The 17,921-nt window shown below is 46.1% G+C and overlaps 1 protein-coding gene across 2 annotated transcripts; it reads left to right on the forward strand.

The window, feature by feature from the left end:
- Positions 1–506: 506 nt before the first annotated feature.
- Positions 507–7,168, forward strand: LOC110535224 (allograft inflammatory factor 1). Of its 2 annotated transcripts, XM_021620097.3 has the most exons (6): positions 507–700; positions 942–1,003; positions 5,881–5,947; positions 6,056–6,097; positions 6,634–6,799; positions 6,974–7,168. In XM_021620097.3, exons 1-6 carry the CDS (start codon positions 682–684, stop codon positions 7,059–7,061), a joined length of 444 nt encoding a protein of 147 aa, XP_021475772.1. In that variant the 5' UTR covers positions 507–681; the 3' UTR covers positions 7,062–7,168. The 2 variants fall into 2 exon arrangements, with proteins under 2 accessions (XP_021475772.1, XP_090077566.1); XM_090221440.1 differs by lacking the exons at positions 507–700; positions 942–1,003; positions 5,881–5,947; positions 6,056–6,097 and adding an exon at positions 6,466–6,511.
- The last annotated feature ends 10,753 nt before the right edge of the window (positions 7,169–17,921 follow it).

Here is a 17,921-nt window from a genome sequence, read left to right on the forward strand (position 1 = left end):
AGGTTTTGGCCTTTCTAGGGAGTTTTTCCTAGCCACCGTGCTTCTACACCTGCATTGCTTGCTGTTTGGGGTTTTAGGCTGGGTTTCTGTACAGCCCTTTGAGATACAGTGCCTTGCGAAAGTATTCGGCCCCCTTGAACTTTGCGACCTTTTGCCACATTTCAGGCTTCAAACATAAAGATATAAAACTGTATTTTTTTGTGAAGAATCAACAACAAGGGGGCCGAATACTTTCGCAAGGCACTGTATCAGCTGATGTAAGAAGGGCCATATGAATACATTGGATTTGATGACTTGCCTAGTTAAATAAATAAATAAAGACATGAAAAGTGATTGCATGTTTTGCTGAAAGGACTTGAATAGTTTAAAAAAAATATGTAGACAATAATGTAGTGTGCAGTGTTTATGTGGTAGCCTAGTCTAGCATATGTCAAATGCAAACCCCTTAGTTCATTGTCCCCTCCATAGACTCTCTTTGTTCTCTGTCTGTTCCGTCGGCTGTGAGTGGATGTGAGAGGGGAACTTAGCAAATGACCACACTCTAACTTTAACTCCCCACACTTCCTCTTCTGTCACAAAATACAGATACATACTTTACACTTTCAGTGTTCATGACACAACGCTCAGCCACCCCTGGTCCCTTTAACTACTCTATGATCCACCAAATAACAGCAGATTGACATGGACAAACATTTGCAAGGTAAGTCTCTGTGTCATATGTCTCATCTCACGCTGTCAGTCCGTCTGTCTGTCGATATGCACTCCACAGATTTTATAAACAATTGATTAAAGAAATAAAGTGTTTTAGCTAAATCAATCAATGAAATCAAATCTGTTATCTTTAGTTAGATCCTGTGAATGTGTGAGGGTTGTGTGGATAGATCACCAATAAGGAAGTGAGTGGTAACACGATTTCTGAGTTGATCCTCATATCATTTCAGGAGGGAAAGCATTTGGATTCCTCAAGTCTCAGCAGGATGTGAAACTGAACTCCATCAATGAGGTCTGTTGTTCATCTGCCTATAAATGTTATTATGGTAGTATTATCTAGCTATAGTATTATTAGAATCTTATTATCTATGTACACTATCCAGTGGCGATTTTAGCATGTAAATCTTGGTAGAGGAAAAGAAAATTGTGGGATGCATGCCAGCAAAGCCAATACACAACACTAAACAATACATTAATTGCACAATATCACAGCTACACTTGGCTATCAGCTGAGCCTTGTCTGGCAGCGAAACAGTACATTCAGCCTCATTTACTGCCTTTAAAAAAAGATCTATGTATGGCTGACTTGCTTTAACAAATGTGGTTTCTACTGTCAATTGAGAAGTACAAACTATGGCATAAAGGGGCGCCGAGTGGATAAGAGGCCGTCCGTAATTTTGATTAAGACATTAATGAGTGAACTAGGATGGATGTAGTCGATATAAATATTTGTTCAGCACTTTTTAATTGTACAGTGACAGAAATCAGAACATGGGCCGTTCTTACAGTGCTCTCCATGTACACCAAGTCAGAACCGTAGGATAAAAAAAGAGGCATAAATGTAATCGATGATAACATTTATCAAAAACAGGTTATAGGCTACATGTGCACCACCAAGTCAGAACAGTAGGCAAAATGTTTTAAATTATTAGGGTGAGGTACATGGGCTACTAAGATCTTACTACATAACATACACTTAGTATTGCTTTCTTAGCTACAGTATACATATCTCCCTGGCACATAATTTTTTCAGCAGCATACAAGACATTTTTGGACTCACCTTGTTGTGCTGTGCTCACCTGAACAGGAATGTGGCCCAGCGGTCCTTTGTGGACATATTTTGTTATCAAACTTTGTCATCAAAGTCTGGCATTCTCTAAATTTATGGTTCTTTCAAGACAACTGGGAACTTGGGAAAATCATGATGACAACAGTGATCTTCAGGTCGTAGCTCTAGAAAGAGGGCCGAGTTCCCGATTTACAATTCTGAGTTGGATGAAAGTTCAAAACGTATTTTCCCAGTCGTAGCTTGTTTTTCCCAATTTCCCAGTTGTTTTGAACTCACCAAAGTCAGGTTTTGCAGTTCCAAGTTAACAGTTGTTTTGAGCGCGGCACGATGATTTATTTGACAATGATTGGTTTGGAATGCTTGCAGTTAGCCACTGATTCCTTCCAAAACACTCATTGTTGAATTTGCGATCCCCAACTTGTTGTGTAATGTTTATGTCCAATGGCCGATGAGTACTGATACATTTTATCTATAATTTCTCTTCATTATTTCTCTTCACAAGACAAGGATTAAAAAGGATTTGCCAGTAGATTGCCGACTTGATTCATGACGATGACTGCTAGCTAAGATTTTGAAAGTACGATGTTGACATGATCAGTCCAATCAAAGCTACTGTAGATATAACGTGATTTGACGTCATGTTATCTGTGGCCAATGACCGTGAGCCTACTTGGATGGGCACTTCTAATGTAACTCTATGGCAGCACCCAAGGGGCTTGAATTTTCGAGCTTTACCCTTAGACTTGGCCGTGACGTAGTGTACCCATGAGTGACAGAACACTGAGCCAATCATGCTCTATACTTTATGCTGGCTGCCCCACCACCACAGAAATCACTGAACTAGGCTGAAACACCTGCATTTTGGAGCTGCCTTACTCAAGAAAACAAAAAGAAGACCATGTTTGTATGCGACTTTAAATTATATATATATTTTTTTACATTGTTTGCAAACTGATATGTGACACGTATTAATGCCAAAATAACATAACATGCGAAACAGGCGAGCCCCCCAATTTTTTTTGGTGCTAAAAATCTGGGTCTCAAAACAGGTGGGGCGCAGCTCCAAATCATGTCCAATCAATTTAATTTACCACAGGCGGACTCCAATCAAGTTGTAGAAACATCTCAAGGATGATCAATGGAAACAGGACACACCTGAGCTCAATTTAGAGTCTCATAGCAAAGGTTCTGAATACTTAGGTAAATAATGTATTTCTGTTTTGTTTTTTTTTGCAAACATTTCTAAAAACCTGTTTTCACTTTGTCATTACGGGGAACAAATTGATCAATTCTTGGATGGGTACATCTAATGTAACTCTATGGCAGCACCCAAGTGGCTTGAATTTACTAGCTCTACCTTTAGACTTGGCGGTAATGTAGTGTCCCCATGAGTAACAGAACACTGAACTAATCATGGTGCAACGCTTCGTATTTTCTGCTGGCTTGCCCCACCACCACAGAAAGCACTGAGATAGGCTGAAACATCTACATTTTGGAGCTGCCTTTCTCAAGAAAACAAAAAAGAGACCATGTTTATTGACTCCATGATGTATCTTATATATCTATACACTTCTGCGAGTAGGCCTTTCTAATCGACCTGGCCGGGGTATCCTGGAAGGACATTGACCTCATCCCATCAGTCGAGGATGCCTGGTCGTTCTTTAAAAGTAATTTCCTCACCATCTTAAATAAGCATGCACCTTTCAAAAAATGTAGAACTAAGAACAGATATAGCCCCTGGTTCACTCCAGATCTGACTGTCCTTGACCAGCACAAAAACATCCTGTGGCGTACTGCACTAGCATCGAATAGTCCCCTTGATATGCAACTTTTCAGGAAAGTCAGGAACCAATACACAAAGTCAGTCAGGAAAGCAAAGGCCAGCTTCTTCAGGCAGAAATTTGCATCCTGTAGCTCTAACTCCAAAAAGTTTTGGGACACTGTAAAGTCCATGGAGAACAAGAGCACCTCCTCCCAGCTGCCCAATGCACTGAGGCTAGGTAGCAATGTCACCACCGATAAATCCATGATAATCGAAAATTTCAATAAGCATTTCTTTACGGCTGGCCATGCTTTCCTCCTGGCTACCCCAGCCTCGGCCAACAGCTCCGCCCACCCCACGCAGTTACTTGCCTGAGCCTCCCCAGCTTCTCCTTCACCCAAATCCAGATCGCAGATGTTCTGAAAGAGCTGCAAAACCTGGACCCGTACAAATCAGCTGGGCTAGACAATCTGGACTCTCTTTCTAAAACTATCTGCCGCCACTGTTGAAACCCCTATTACCAGTCTGTTCAACCTCTCTTTCGTATCGTCCGAGATCCCTAAAGATTGGAAAGCTGCCGCGGTCATCCCCCTCTTCAAAGGGGGAGACACTCTAGACCCAAACTGTTACAGACCTATATCCATCCTGCCCTGCCTCTCTAAAGTCTTTGAAAGCCAAGTTAATAAACAGTCACTGACCATTTTGAATCCCACCTTCTCAGCTGTGCAATCCGGTTTCCGAGCTGGTCACTGGTGCACCTCAACCACGCTCAAGGTACTAAACGATATCATAACCGCCATCGATAAAAGACTGCCAGAGGTCCGGACAACAGGCCCTCCGATTTGAACCAGGCGAGGCAGTCATTTGAGAAACCAAGGCTATTGAGTGTGCCAATAAGAATATGGTGATTGACAGAGTCGAGCCTTGGCCAGGTCGATGAAGACGGCTGCACGGCAGTCACTATGGGGGTACCACAGGGTTCAAATCTTTGGCCGACTCTTTTCTCTGTATATATCAATGATGTCGCTCTTGCTGCGAGTGATTCCCTGATCCACCTCTACGCAGACGACACCATTCTGTATACATCTGGCCCTTCTTCGGACACTGTGTTAACAAACCTTCAAACAAGCTTCAATGCCATACAACACTCCTTCCGTGGCCTCCAACTGCTCTTAAACGCTAGTAAAAACCAAATGCATGCTTTTCAACCGTTCGCTGCCCACACCCGCCCGCCCGACTAGCATCACTACTCTGGACGGTTCTGACCTAGAATATGTGGACAACTACAAATACCTAGGTGTCTGGCTAGACTGTAATCTCTCCTTCCAGACTCATATTAAACATCTCCAATCCAAAATCAAATCTAGAATCGGCTTTCTATTTTGCAACAAAACCTCCTTCACACACGCTGCCAAACTTACCCTAGTAAAACTGACTATCCTACCGATCCTCGACTTCGGCGATGTCATCTACAAAATAGCTTCCCATATACTACTCAGCAAACTGGATGCAGTCTATCACAGTGCCATCCGTTTTGTTACCAAAGCCCCTGCGACCTGTATGCTCTAGTCGGCTGGCCCTCGCTACATATTCGTCGCCAGACCCACTGGCTCCAGGTCATCTACAAGTCTCTGCTAGGTAAAGCTCTGCCTTATCTCAGCTCACTGGTCACGATAACAACACCCACCCATAGCACGCGCTCCAGCAGGTATATCTCACTGGTCATCCCCAAAGCCAACACCTCCTTTAGCCGCCTTTCCTTCTAGTTTTCTGCTGCCAGTAATTGGAACGAATTGCAAAAATCGCTGAAGTTGGAGACTTATATTTCCTTCACTAACTTTAAACATCAGCTATCTGAGCAGCTAACAGATCGATGCAGCTGTACATAGTCTGTAAATAGCCCACCCAATCTACCTACAGTACCTCATCCCCATATTGTGTTTATTTACTTTTGTGCTCTTCTGCACACAAGTATCTCTACTTGCACATCATCATCGTTCTTTTTTTCTATTGTGTTGTTGACTGTACGCTTGTTTATTCCATGTGTAACTCTGTGTTGTTGTTTGTGTCGCACTGCTTTGCTTTATCTTGGCCAGGTCGCAGTTGTAAATTAGAACTTGTTCTCAACTAGCTTACCTGGTTAAGTAAAGGTGAAATAAATCAAATAAATAAATAAATATATTTTTTCATTGTTTGCAAACTGATATGTGACACATACTAATGCCAAAGTAACATGTAAAACATGTTTGTTTTTTTGCTAAAAATGTGTGGCTGAATGACAGGTCACCACTGACACGATCTAATCTAAATGTCTGCCTTGTGGGATTCTATTCTTAAGGTTTTTCTCACAGATCCTAAATATGCAGAAGAGGAGGACCTCAGCTCAAAACTGGAAATGTTTAAAAGTGAGATTTCAAGTCTTTTAACTGCACATTGATCAGACAGTTATGGTTCCGTATTGAATGAATCAACAATAAAATAATAATTGTAATGTGTTCTATATTGTTTTATAGACAAATACATGGAATTTGATCTCAATGACCAAGGAGACATTGGTAAAATTGCCTTCTTTTTTTATGACAATCATGATGAATAACAAGATTAGGCTAATCATGAGGACAACATAGTTCACATGGATGGCTCAATCTTTGTCACAGCCTCTCTCTCTCTCTCTCTGTCACGCTCTGACCTTTAATATCTCTGTTTTCTTTATATTTTGGTTAGGTCAGGGTGTGATGAGGGTGGGTATGCTAGTTTTTGTATTGTCTAGGGTTTTTGTATGTCTAGGGGTTTCGTAGGTCTAGGTATTTATATGTCTATGGTGGCCTGATATGGTTCCCAATCAGAGGCAGCTGTTTATCGTTGTCTCTGATTGGGGATCATATTTAGGTAGCCATTTTCCATTTTGTGTTTGTGGGTTCTTATTCTATGTTTAGTTGCCTGTCTGCACTAGACGTATTAGCTCCACGGTTTGTTCTTTGTTTGTTCAGTGTTCATTCTTATATTGTTAAAGAATGTATGCATACCACGCTGCGCCTTGGTCTCATTCATATGATGAACGTGACACTCTCTCTCTATCTCTGTGTCACAGACATGATGGGGCTGAAGCGCATGTTGGAGAAGCTGGGTGTGGCAAAGACTCACTTGGAGCTGAAAAAGATGATGTCAGATGTGGTTGGCGGTGCTGCACGAGACACGTTCTGTTACACAGACTTTCTCAATATGATGCTAGGGAAGAGGAATTCCATACTCCGACTGTAAGTTAGAAGGAAACTGACACTACATTAATGAAGGCATTACATTTGACCTGAAATGAAACTTCTGAATACGATTCTGAACTTTTGTAATCCACTGTATTTCCTTTAAGGCTATATGTCTTTTTGCTACATGACTTGTGTAATAATTTGTTATTTTATTTTTCTCTGCTGAAGGATCTTGATGTTTGAGGAGAAAGGGAAAGACCAGGAGCCCAAAGAGAGTGGACCACCGCAACGCAAGACTTTTTCAGATCTGCCCTGAAGGCAATTATGTTATGGATCCAATCTGTTCATATAAAAACTGAATGTCAAATGAACTGGGTTATACAGGTTTCATTGTAAGGAATAAAGAAAGGTTTGATTGATCCATAGGCTTGTCCATTTGTTGGTGAAAAACGTGTGTGCAGCTGCAGAACCTCATATCAAGCTCTTGATCGAATATACTTAACAAAGTAAATCAATTGTCAGCATTTCTGATAAAATGATAGAATCCCATAACAGATTTGAGTGTTTGTGTAATGGTGAAAAACATCACTCAAAGTGAAAGGTAATCAAAGTGAAAAGTAAAATTATATATTCCATTCCTTTCTATGTAAGTGTTGAATAAAAATAGAGTAAACCTTGTTTGAGTAAGCCTCTCCTCTCCTCCAAAGAATGCAAAATTCTACATTCAGTTATGGCAGCACACAACGGGATAGCTACCCTGCCTTGCCTGTTGAACATGACAACAGGAAATCCTCAAATATCATCAGTGACCTGGGCAGAGATCAAGGGAGACAGTGAGATCCAAATACGTCAATACCCTACAGATATCTCCAACCAAACATTCCTAGGAAAAAGGGTGAGCTTTGGAGGGAATCTCAGTTCAGGAGATGCATCTTTGGCTCTCTCCATGGTGGAGTACAGTCACAGCCAATGGTACAGATGTAGGTTGCAGATGGGACAAAATGAACGCTGCTTTGAGGTCAAGCTACAGGTTAAAGGTGAGTATTTGCTAGTTCAGTTGTGGCCAAAAGTTTTGAGAACGACACATTAATTTTCCCAAAGTCTGCTGCCTCAGTTTGTATGATGGCAATTTGCATATACTCCAGAATGTTATGAAGAGTGATCAGATGAATTGCAATTAATTGCCAAGTCTGTCTTTGCCATGCAAATGAACTGAATTCCCCCAAAAACATTTCCTCTGCATTTCAGCCCTGCTACAAAAGGACCAGCTGACATGTCAGTGATTCTCTCGTTAACACAGGTGTGAGTGTTGACGAGGACAAGGCTGAAGGATCTTGATGTTTGAGGAGAAAGGGAAAGACCAGGAGCCCAAAGAGAGTGGACCACCGCAACGCAAGACTCTGTCATGCTAATTGAGTTCAAATAACAGACTGGAAGCTTCAAAAGGAGGGTGGTGCTTGGAATAATTGATCTTCCTCTGTCAACCATGGTTACCAGCAAAGACGTGCCGTCATCATTGCTTTGCACAAAAAAGGGCTTCACAGGCAAGGATATTGCTGCCAGTAAGATTTCACTTAAATCAACCATTATTCGGATCATCATCAAGAACTTCAAGGTGAGCAGTTCAAGGAGAGCAGTTCAATTGTTGTGAAGAAGGCTTCAGGGTGCCCAAGAAAGTCCAGCAAGCGCCAGGACCGCCTCCTAAAGTTGAATCAGCTGCGCGATCGGGGCACCACCAGCACAGAGCTTGCTCAGGAATGGCAGCAGGCAGGTGCACGCACAGTGAGGCGAAGACTTTTGGAGGATAGCCTGGTGTCAAGAATGGCAGCAAAGAAGCCACTTCTCTCCAAGAAAAACATCAGGGACCAACTGATATAGGACTGGGGTAAAGTAATTTTCTCTGAATCCCGTTTCCGATTGTTTGGGGCATCTGGAAAAAAGCTTGTCTGGAGAAGACAAGGTGAGTGCTACCATCAGTCCTGTTTCATGCCAACAGTAAAGCATCCTGAGACCATTCATGTGTGGGGTTGCTTCTCAGCCAAGAGAGTGGGCTCACTCACAATTTTGCCTAAGAACACAGCCATGAATAAAGAATGGTACCAACACATCCTCCGAGAGCAACTTCTCCCAACCATCCAGGAACAGTTTGGTGATGAACAATGCTCTTTCCAGCATGATGGAGCACCTTGCCATAAGTCAAAAGTGATAACTAAGTGGCTCGGGGAACAAAACATTGATATTTTGGGTCCATGGCCAGGAAACTCCCCAGACCTTAATCCCATTGAGAACTTGTGGTCAATCCTCAAGAGGCGGGTGGACAAACAAAAACCCACAAATTCTGACAAACTCCAAGCATTGATTATGCAAGAATGGGCTGCCATCAGTCAGGATGTTAATTGAGAGCATGCCAGGGTGGATTGCAGAGGTCTTGAAAGAGAATGGTCAATACTGCAAATATTGACTCTTTGCATCAACTTCATGTAATTCTCAATAAAAGCTTTTAACACTTATGAAATGCTTGTAATTATACTTCAGTATTCCATAGTAACATCTGAGAAAAATATCTAAAGATACTGAAGCAGCAAACTTTGTGGAAATTAATATTTGTGTCATTCTCAAAACTTCTGGCCACGACTGTACATTCTTATTCAGAATATACAGTGCATTCGGAAAATATTCAGACCCCTTGACTTTTCCCACATTTTGTTACATTACAGCCTTATTCTAAAATTGATTAAATTGTTTTGTTTCCTCATCAATCTACACACAATTCCCCATAATGACAAGTGAAAACAGGTTGTCAGAAATGTTTGCAAAAAAAAAAAAACTGAAACAGAAATACATTTACATAAGTATTCAGACCCTTTGCTGTGAAACCCGAAATTGAGCTCAGGTGTATCCTGTTTCCATTGATCATCGTTGAGATGTTTCTACAACTTGATTGGAGTCCACCTGTGGTAAATTCAATTGATTGGACATTATTTGGAAAGGCACACACCTGTCTACATAAAGTCTCCAGTCTATCAGGGCAGGTGGAACCCCACATTTTTAGCACAAAAAAACAATTGGGGGGGCTTGCCTGTTTCAAATGTTATTTTGGCATTAATACGTGTCACATATCAGTTTGCAAACAATGTAAAAAATATATATATATCATTGAGTTAATAAAGCCGCATACAAACATGGTCTCTTTTTTGTTTTCTTGAGTAAGGCAGCTCCAAAATGCAGGTGTTTCAGCCTAGTTCAGTGCTTTCTGTGGTGGGGCAAGCTAACAGAAAATATAGAGCGTTGCGCCGTGATTGGCTCAGTGTTCTGTCACTCATGGGGACACCACGTCACCACCAAGTCTAAGGGTAGAGCTCGAAAATTAGAAGTGCCCATCCAGGAAGGCTCAAGGTTATTGGCCACAGATAAAATGACATCAAATCACATTATATCTACAGTAGCTTTGATAGGACTGTCAACATCATACTTTCAACGTTTTAGCTAGCAGTCATCTTCACGAATCAAGTTGACAATGTACTGGCCAATCCTTTTAATCCTTGTCAAATGAAGAGAAATAATGAAGAGAAATTATAGATAAAACGTATCAGTACTCATCGCCCATTGGACATATACATTACACAACAAGTTGGAAATCTCAAATTCAACAATGAGTGGTTTGGAAGGAATCAGTAGCTAACTGTAAGCATTGCAAAACAACCACACAGCCACTCCTGCTATTCAGTGGAGTGGCTGTGTGGTGCTAAGTCTAAAATTAACAGTCTCTTTTGGTAGTTTAAAATGATAAACGTTCAACATTGGCCATGCTGTCAATGAAGCATGATTTGTGCCGCTCCCAAAACAACTGCTAACTTGGAACTGCAAAATCTGACTTTAGTGAGTTCAAGACAACTGGGAACTCTGGAAAAATGAGCTACGCCTGGGAAGATAAGTTTGGAACTTTCATTCAACTCAGAATTGTAAATTGGGAACTCGGGCCTCTTTCTAGAGCTACAACCTGAAGATCACTGACGTCATCATGACAACCTTTTTTTTGTTGATCTCCCAGCTGTCTTGAAAGCAGCATAAATCCAGAGAATTCCAGACTTTGATGACAAAGTTTGATGACAAAATTTGCCCATGAAGGCCCGCCGCACCACCTTCCTGTTCAAGTGAGCACAGCACAGCAAGGTGCTTATATGCCCCCTTCATTGTCTGCTTATGTCATGTACTGTCATGTTGTGTCTTGTCTCTGTCCTTTCCCTTCACCCTGTCTCCCTCTGCTGGTCGTTGTTAGGTTACCTTTTCTCCCCCTCTTTCCCCCAGCTGTGCCTTGTCTCCTCCTAACCACCTCGTCACCCCTTTTCCCACCTGTTCCCTTTTTCCCTCTGATTAGGTCCCTATATCTCTCTCTGTTTCTGCTCCTGTCTTTGTCGGATTCTTGTTTGTTGTGTTTCATGCCTGAACCAGACTGTCGTCATGTTTGCTGTAACCTTGTCTTGTCCTGTCGGAATCTGCCGGTCCGTCTGAGCCTACCTATGTTTGGTAATTAAAGAAGCTCTGTTTAAGTTAATTCGCTTTTGGGTCCTCATTCACGCACCGTAACAGAAGAATCCGACCAAGAATGGACCCAGCGACTTCGGATCCTCTCCACTCAGCCGTCGGGATCCAGGGAGCGATGCTAGGCAGACACGAGCAGGAAGTGTCTGCTGCTCGACATGCCGTTGAGACCCTGGCCACCCAAGTCTCCAACCTCACAGAACAGGTTCACCATCTCCGCCTCGATCCACCGGCCACTTCCAGGGCTTTCGAATCTCCGGAGCCCAGAATCAATAACCCGCCGTGTTACTCTGGGGAGCCCACTGAATGCCGCTCGTTCCTCACCCAGTGTGATATTGTGTTTACTCTCCAGCCCAACACTTACTCCAGGAGCACTGCTCGTGTCGCCTACGTCATATCTCTCCTTATTGGACGGGCTCGTGAGTGGGGCACGGCAATCTGGGAGGCAAGGGCTGAGTGTACTAACCAGTATCAGGACTTTAAGGAGGAGATGATACGGGTTTTTGATCGATCTGTTTTTGGGGAGGAGGCTTCCAGGGCCCTGTCTTCCCTATGTCAAGATAATCGATCCATAACAGACTACTCTATTGAGTTTCGCACTCTTGCTGCCTCCAGTGGCTGGAACGAGCCGGCTTTGCTCGCTCGTTTTCTGGAGGGTCTCCGCGCAGAGGTAAAGGATGAGATTCTCTCCCGGGAGGTTCCTTCCAGCGTGGATTCCTTGATTGAACTCGCTATTCGCATTGAGCGACGGGTTGATCTTCGTCACCGAGCTCGTGGAAAGGAGCTCGCGTTCTCCGTTGCCCCCCTCTCCGCATCACTACCATCTTCCTCTGCCGGCTCGGGTGCTGAGCCCATGCAGCTGGGAGGTATCCGCATCTCGACTAAGGAGAGGGAACGGAGAATCACCAACCGCCTCTGTCTCTATTGCGGTTCCGCTGGTCATTTTGTCACTTCATGTCCAGTAAAAGGCCAGAGCTCGTCAGTAAGCGGAGGGCTACTGGTGAGCGCTACTACTCCTGTCTCTCCTTCAAGATCCTGCACTACCTTGTCGGTCCATCTACGCTGGACCGGTTCGTCAGCTTCCTGCAGTGCCTTAATAGACTCTGGGGCGGAGGGCTGTTTTATGGACGAGACCTGGGCTCGGGAACATGACATTCCTCTCAGACAGTTAAAGGAGCCCACGGCCTTGTTCGCCCTGGATGGTAGTCCTCTCCCCAGGATTCAGCGTGAGACGCTACCTTTAACCCTCACTGTTTCTGGTAATCATAGTGAAACCATTTCTTTTTTAATTTTTCGTTCACCTTTTACACCTGTTGTTTTGGGCCATCCCTGGCTAGTTTGTCATAATCCTTCCATTAATTGGTCTAGTAATTCTATCCTCTCCTGGAACGTCTCTTGTCATGTGAAATGTTTAATGTCTGCTATCCCTCCTGTTTCCTCTGTCTCTTCTTCACAGGAGGAGCCTGGTGATTTGACAGGGGTGCCGGAGGAATATCACGATCTGCGCACGGTGTTCAGTCGGTCCAGGGCCACCTCTCTTCCTCCACACCGGTCGTATGATTGTAGTATTGATCTCCTTCCGGGAACCACCCCCCCCCCGGGGTAGACTATACTCTCTGTCGGCTCCCGAACGTAAGGCTCTCGAAGATTATTTGTCTGTAGCTCTTGACGCCGGTACCATAGTCCCCTCCTCCTCTCCCGCCGGAGCGGGGTTTTTTTTTGTCAAGAAGAAGGACGGGTCTCTGCGCCCCTGCATAGATTATCGAGGGCTGAATGACATAACAGTGAAGAATCGTTATCCGCTTCCTCTTATGTCTTCAGCCTTCGAGATCCTGCAGGGAGCCAGGTTTTTCACTAAGTTGGACCTTCGTAACGCTTACCATCTCGTGCGCATCAGGGAGGGGGACGAGTGGAAGACGGCGTTTAACACTCCGTTAGGGCACTTTGAATACCGGGTTCTTCCTTTCGGCCTCGCTAACGCTCCAGCTGTCTTTCAGGCATTAGTCAATGATGTCCTGAGAGACATGCTGAACATCTTTGTTTTCGTTTACCTTGACGATATCCTGATTTTTTCACCGTCACTCCAGATTCATGTTCAGCACGTTCGACGTGTCCTCCAGCGCCTTTTAGAGAATTGTCTTTTTGTGAAGGCTGAGAAGTGCACTTTTCATGCCTCCTCCGTCACATTTCTCGGTTCTGTTATTTCCGCTGAAGGCATTAAGATGGATCCCGCTAAGGTCCAAGCTGTCATTGATTGGCCCGTCCCTAAGTCACGCGTCGAGCTGCAGCGCTTTCTCGGCTTCGCGAACTTCTATCGTCGTTTCATCCGTAATTTCGGTCAGGTGGCAGCTCCTCTCACAGCCCTTACTTCTGTCAAGACGTGCTTTAAGTGGTCCGTTTCCGCCCAGGGAGCTTTTGATCTCCTCAAGAATCGTTTTACATCCGCTCCTATCCTTGTTACACCTGACGTCTCTAGACAGTTCGTTGTCGAGGTTGACGCGTCAGAGGTGGGCGTGGGAGCCATTCTTTCTCAGCGCTCCCTCTCTGACGACAAGGTCCACCCATGCGCGTATTTTTCTCATCGCCTGTCGCCGTCGGAACGTAACTATGATGTGGGTAACCGCGAACTGCTCGCCATCCGGTTAGCCCTAGGCGAATGGCGACAGTGGTTGGAGGGGGCGACCGTTCCTTTTGTCGTTTGGACTGACCATAGGAACCTTGAGTACATCCGTTCTGCCAAACGACTTAATGCGCGTCAGGCGCGTTGGGCGCTGTTTTTTGCTCGTTTCGAGTTCGTGATTTCTTATCGTCCGGGCTCTAAGAACACCAAGCCTGATGCTTTGTCTTGTCTCTTCAGTTCTTCAGTAGCCTCCACTGACCCCGAGGGGATTCTCCCTGAGGGGCGTGTTGTCGGGTTGACTGTCTGGGGAATTGAGAGGCAGGTAAAGCAAGCGCTCACTCACACTCCGTCGCCGCGCGCTTGTCCTAGGAACCTTCTTTTCGTTCCCGTTCCTACTCGTCTGGCCGTTCTTCAGTGGGCTCACTCTGCCAAGTTAGCCGGCCACCCTGGCGTTCGGGGTACGCTTGCTTCCATTCGCCAGCGTTTTTGGTGGCCCACCCGGGAGCATGACACGCGTCGTTTCGTGGCTGCTTGTTCGGTCTGCGCGCAGACTAAGTCCGGTAACTCTCCTCCTGCCGGCCGTCTCAGGCCGCTTCCTATTCCCTCTCGACCGTGGTCTCACATCGCCTTAGATTTTGTCACCGGACTGCCTTCGTCAGCGGGGAAGACTGTTATTCTTACGGTTGTCGATAGGTTCTCTAAGGCGGCTCATTTCATTCCCCTTGCTAAGCTTCCTTCTGCTAAAGAGACGGCACAAATCATCATCGAGAATGTTTTCAGAATTCATGGCCTTCCGTCAGACGTCGTTTCGGACAGAGGTCCGCAATTCACGTCTCAATTTTGGAGGGAGTTTTGCCGTTTGATTGGGGCTTCCGTCAGTCTCTCTTCCGGCTTTCACCCCCAGTCTAACGGTCAAGCAGAACGGGCCAATCAGACTATTGGTCGCATCTTACGCAGTCTTTCTTTTCGCAACCCTGCGTCTTGGTCAGAACAGCTCCCCTGGGCAGAATACGCCCACAACTCGCTTCCTTCGTCTGCGACCGGGCTATCTCCTTTTCAGAGTAGCCTCGGGTACCAGCCTCCGCTGTTCTCATCTCAGTTCGCCGAGTCCAGCGTCCCCTCCGCTCAGGCTTTTGTCCAACGTTGCGAGCGCACCTGGAAGAGGGTCAGGTCTGCACTTTGCCGTTATAGGACGCAGACTGTGAGGGCTGCTAATAAGCGTAGAACTAAGAGTCCTAGATATTGTCGCGGTCAGAGAGTTTGGCTCTCCACTCAGAACCTTCCCCTTAAGACGGCTTCTCGCAAGTTGACCCCGCGGTTCATTGGTCCGTTCCGTATTTCTCGGGTCATTAATCCTGTCGCAGTTCGACTTCTTCTTCCGCGATACCTTCGTCGCGTCCACCCGGTCTTCCATGTCTCCTGCATCAAGCCCGTCCTTCGCGCCCCCGCTCGTCTTCCCCCCCCCCCCCCATCCTTGTCGAGGGCGCACCCATCTACAGGGTCCGTAGAATTTTGGACATGCGTCCTCGGGGCCGTGGTCACCAGTACCTCGTAGATTGGGAGGGGTACGGTCCTGAGGAGAGGAGTTGGGTTCCCTCTCGGGACGTGCTGGACCGTGCGCTGATCGAGGATTTCCTCCGTTGCCGCCAGGTTTCCTCCTCGAGTGCGCCAGGAGGCGCTCGGTGAGTGGGGGGGTACTGTCATGTACTGTCATGTTGTGTCTTGTCTCTGTCCTTTCCCTTCACCCTGTCTCCCTCTGCTGGTCGTTGTTAGGTTACCTTTTCTCCCCCTCTTTCCCCCAGCTGTGCCTTGTCTCCTCCTAACCACCTCGTCACCCCTTTTCCCACCTGTTCCCTTTTTCCCTCTGATTAGGTCCCTATATCTCTCTCTGTTTCTGCTCCTGTCTTTGTCGGATTCTTGTTTGTTGTGTTTCATGCCTGAACCAGACTGTCGTCATGTTTGCTGTAACCTTGTCTTGTCCTGTCGGAATCTGCCGGTCCGTCTGAGCCTACCTATGTTTGGTAATTAAAGAAGCTCTGTTTAAGTTAATTCGCTTTTGGGTCCTCATTCACGCACCGTAACAGAAGAATCCGACCAAGAATGGACCCAGCGACTTCGGATCCTCTCCACTCAGCCGTCGGGATCCAGGGAGCGATGCTAGGCAGACACGAGCAGGAAGTGTCTGCTGCTCGACATGCCGTTGAGACCCTGGCCACCCAAGTCTCCAACCTCACAGAACAGGTTCACCATCTCCGCCTCGATCCACCGGCCACTTCCAGGGCTTTCGAATCTCCGGAGCCCAGAATCAATAACCCGCCGTGTTACTCTGGGGAGCCCACTGAATGCCGCTCGTTCCTCACCCAGTGTGATATTGTGTTTACTCTCCAGCCCAACACTTACTCCAGGAGCACTGCTCGTGTCGCCTACGTCATATCTCTCCTTATTGGACGGGCTCGTGAGTGGGGCACGGCAATCTGGGAGGCAAGGGCTGAGTGTACTAACCAGTATCAGGACTTTAAGGAGGAGATGATACGGGTTTTTGATCAATCTGTTTTTGGGGAGGAGGCTTCCAGGGCCCTGTCTTCCCTATGTCAAGATAATCGATCCATAACAGACTACTCTATTGAGTTTCGCACTCTTGCTGCCTCCAGTGGCTGGAACGAGCCGGCTTTGCTCGCTCGTTTTCTGGAGGGTCTCCGCGCAGAGGTAAAGGATGAGATTCTCTCCCGTGAGGTTCCTTCCAGCGTGGATTCCTTGATTGAACTCGCTATTCGCATTGAGCGACGGGTTGATCTTCGTCACCGAGCTCGTGGAAAGGAGCTCGCGTTCTCCGTTGCCCCCCTCTCCGCATCACTACCATCTTCCTCTGCCGGCTCGGGTGCTGAGCCCATGCAGCTGGGAGGTATCCGCATCTCGACTAAGGAGAGGGAACGGAGAATCACCAACCGCCTCTGTCTCTATTGCGGTTCCGCTGGTCATTTTGTCACTTCATGTCCAGTAAAAGGCCAGAGCTCGTCAGTAAGCGGAGGGCTACTGGTGAGCGCTACTACTCCTGTCTCTCCTTCAAGATCCTGCACTACCTTGTCGGTCCATCTACGCTGGACCGGTTCGTCAGCTTCCTGCAGTGCCTTAATAGACTCTGGGGCGGAGGGCTGTTTTATGGACGAGACCTGGGCTCGGGAACATGACATTCCTCTCAGACAGTTAAAGGAGCCCACGGCCTTGTTCGCCCTGGATGGTAGTCCTCTCCCCAGGATTCAGCGTGAGACGCTACCTTTAACCCTCACTGTTTCTGGTAATCATAGTGAAACCATTTCTTTTTTAATTTTTCGTTCACCTTTTACACCTGTTGTTTTGGGCCATCCCTGGCTAGTTTGTCATAATCCTTCCATTAATTGGTCTAGTAATTCTATCCTCTCCTGGAACGTCTCTTGTCATGTGAAATGTTTAATGTCTGCTATCCCTCCTGTTTCCTCTGTCTCTTCTTCACAGGAGGAGCCTGGTGATTTGACAGGGGTGCCGGAGGAATATCACGATCTGCGCACGGTGTTCAGTCGGTCCAGGGCCACCTCTCTTCCTCCACACCGGTCGTATGATTGTAGTATTGATCTCCTTCCGGGAACCACCCCCCCCCGGGGTAGACTATACTCTCTGTCGGCTCCCGAACGTAAGGCTCTCGAAGATTATTTGTCTGTAGCTCTTGACGCCGGTACCATAGTCCCCTCCTCCTCTCCCGCCGGAGCGGGGTTTTTTTTTGTCAAGAAGAAGGACGGGTCTCTGCGCCCCTGCATAGATTATCGAGGGCTGAATGACATAACAGTGAAGAATCGTTATCCGCTTCCTCTTATGTCTTCAGCCTTCGAGATCCTGCAGGGAGCCAGGTTTTTCACTAAGTTGGACCTTCGTAACGCTTACCATCTCGTGCGCATCGGGGAGGGGGACGAGTGGAAGACGGCGTTTAACACTCCGTTAGGGCACTTTGAATACCGGGTTCTTCCTTTCGGCCTCGCTAAC

Source organism: Oncorhynchus mykiss, chromosome 3 (genome assembly GCF_057628025.1).
Source record: "Oncorhynchus mykiss isolate SJ-2025 chromosome 3, ASM5762802v1, whole genome shotgun sequence".
In the NCBI taxonomy this organism is placed as follows: domain Eukaryota; kingdom Metazoa; phylum Chordata; class Actinopteri; order Salmoniformes; family Salmonidae; genus Oncorhynchus; species Oncorhynchus mykiss.

Bases quoted from the DNA above. Each gene is read 5' to 3' on its own strand.
- LOC110535224 (XM_021620097.3), top strand. The intron at 5,948-6,055 runs GTGAGATTTCAA...ATTGTTTTATAG, and splicing joins AAAACTGGAAATGTTTAAAA to ACAAATACATGGAATTTGAT. The intron at 6,800-6,973 runs GTAAGTTAGAAG...TCTCTGCTGAAG, and splicing joins AGGAATTCCATACTCCGACT to GATCTTGATGTTTGAGGAGA.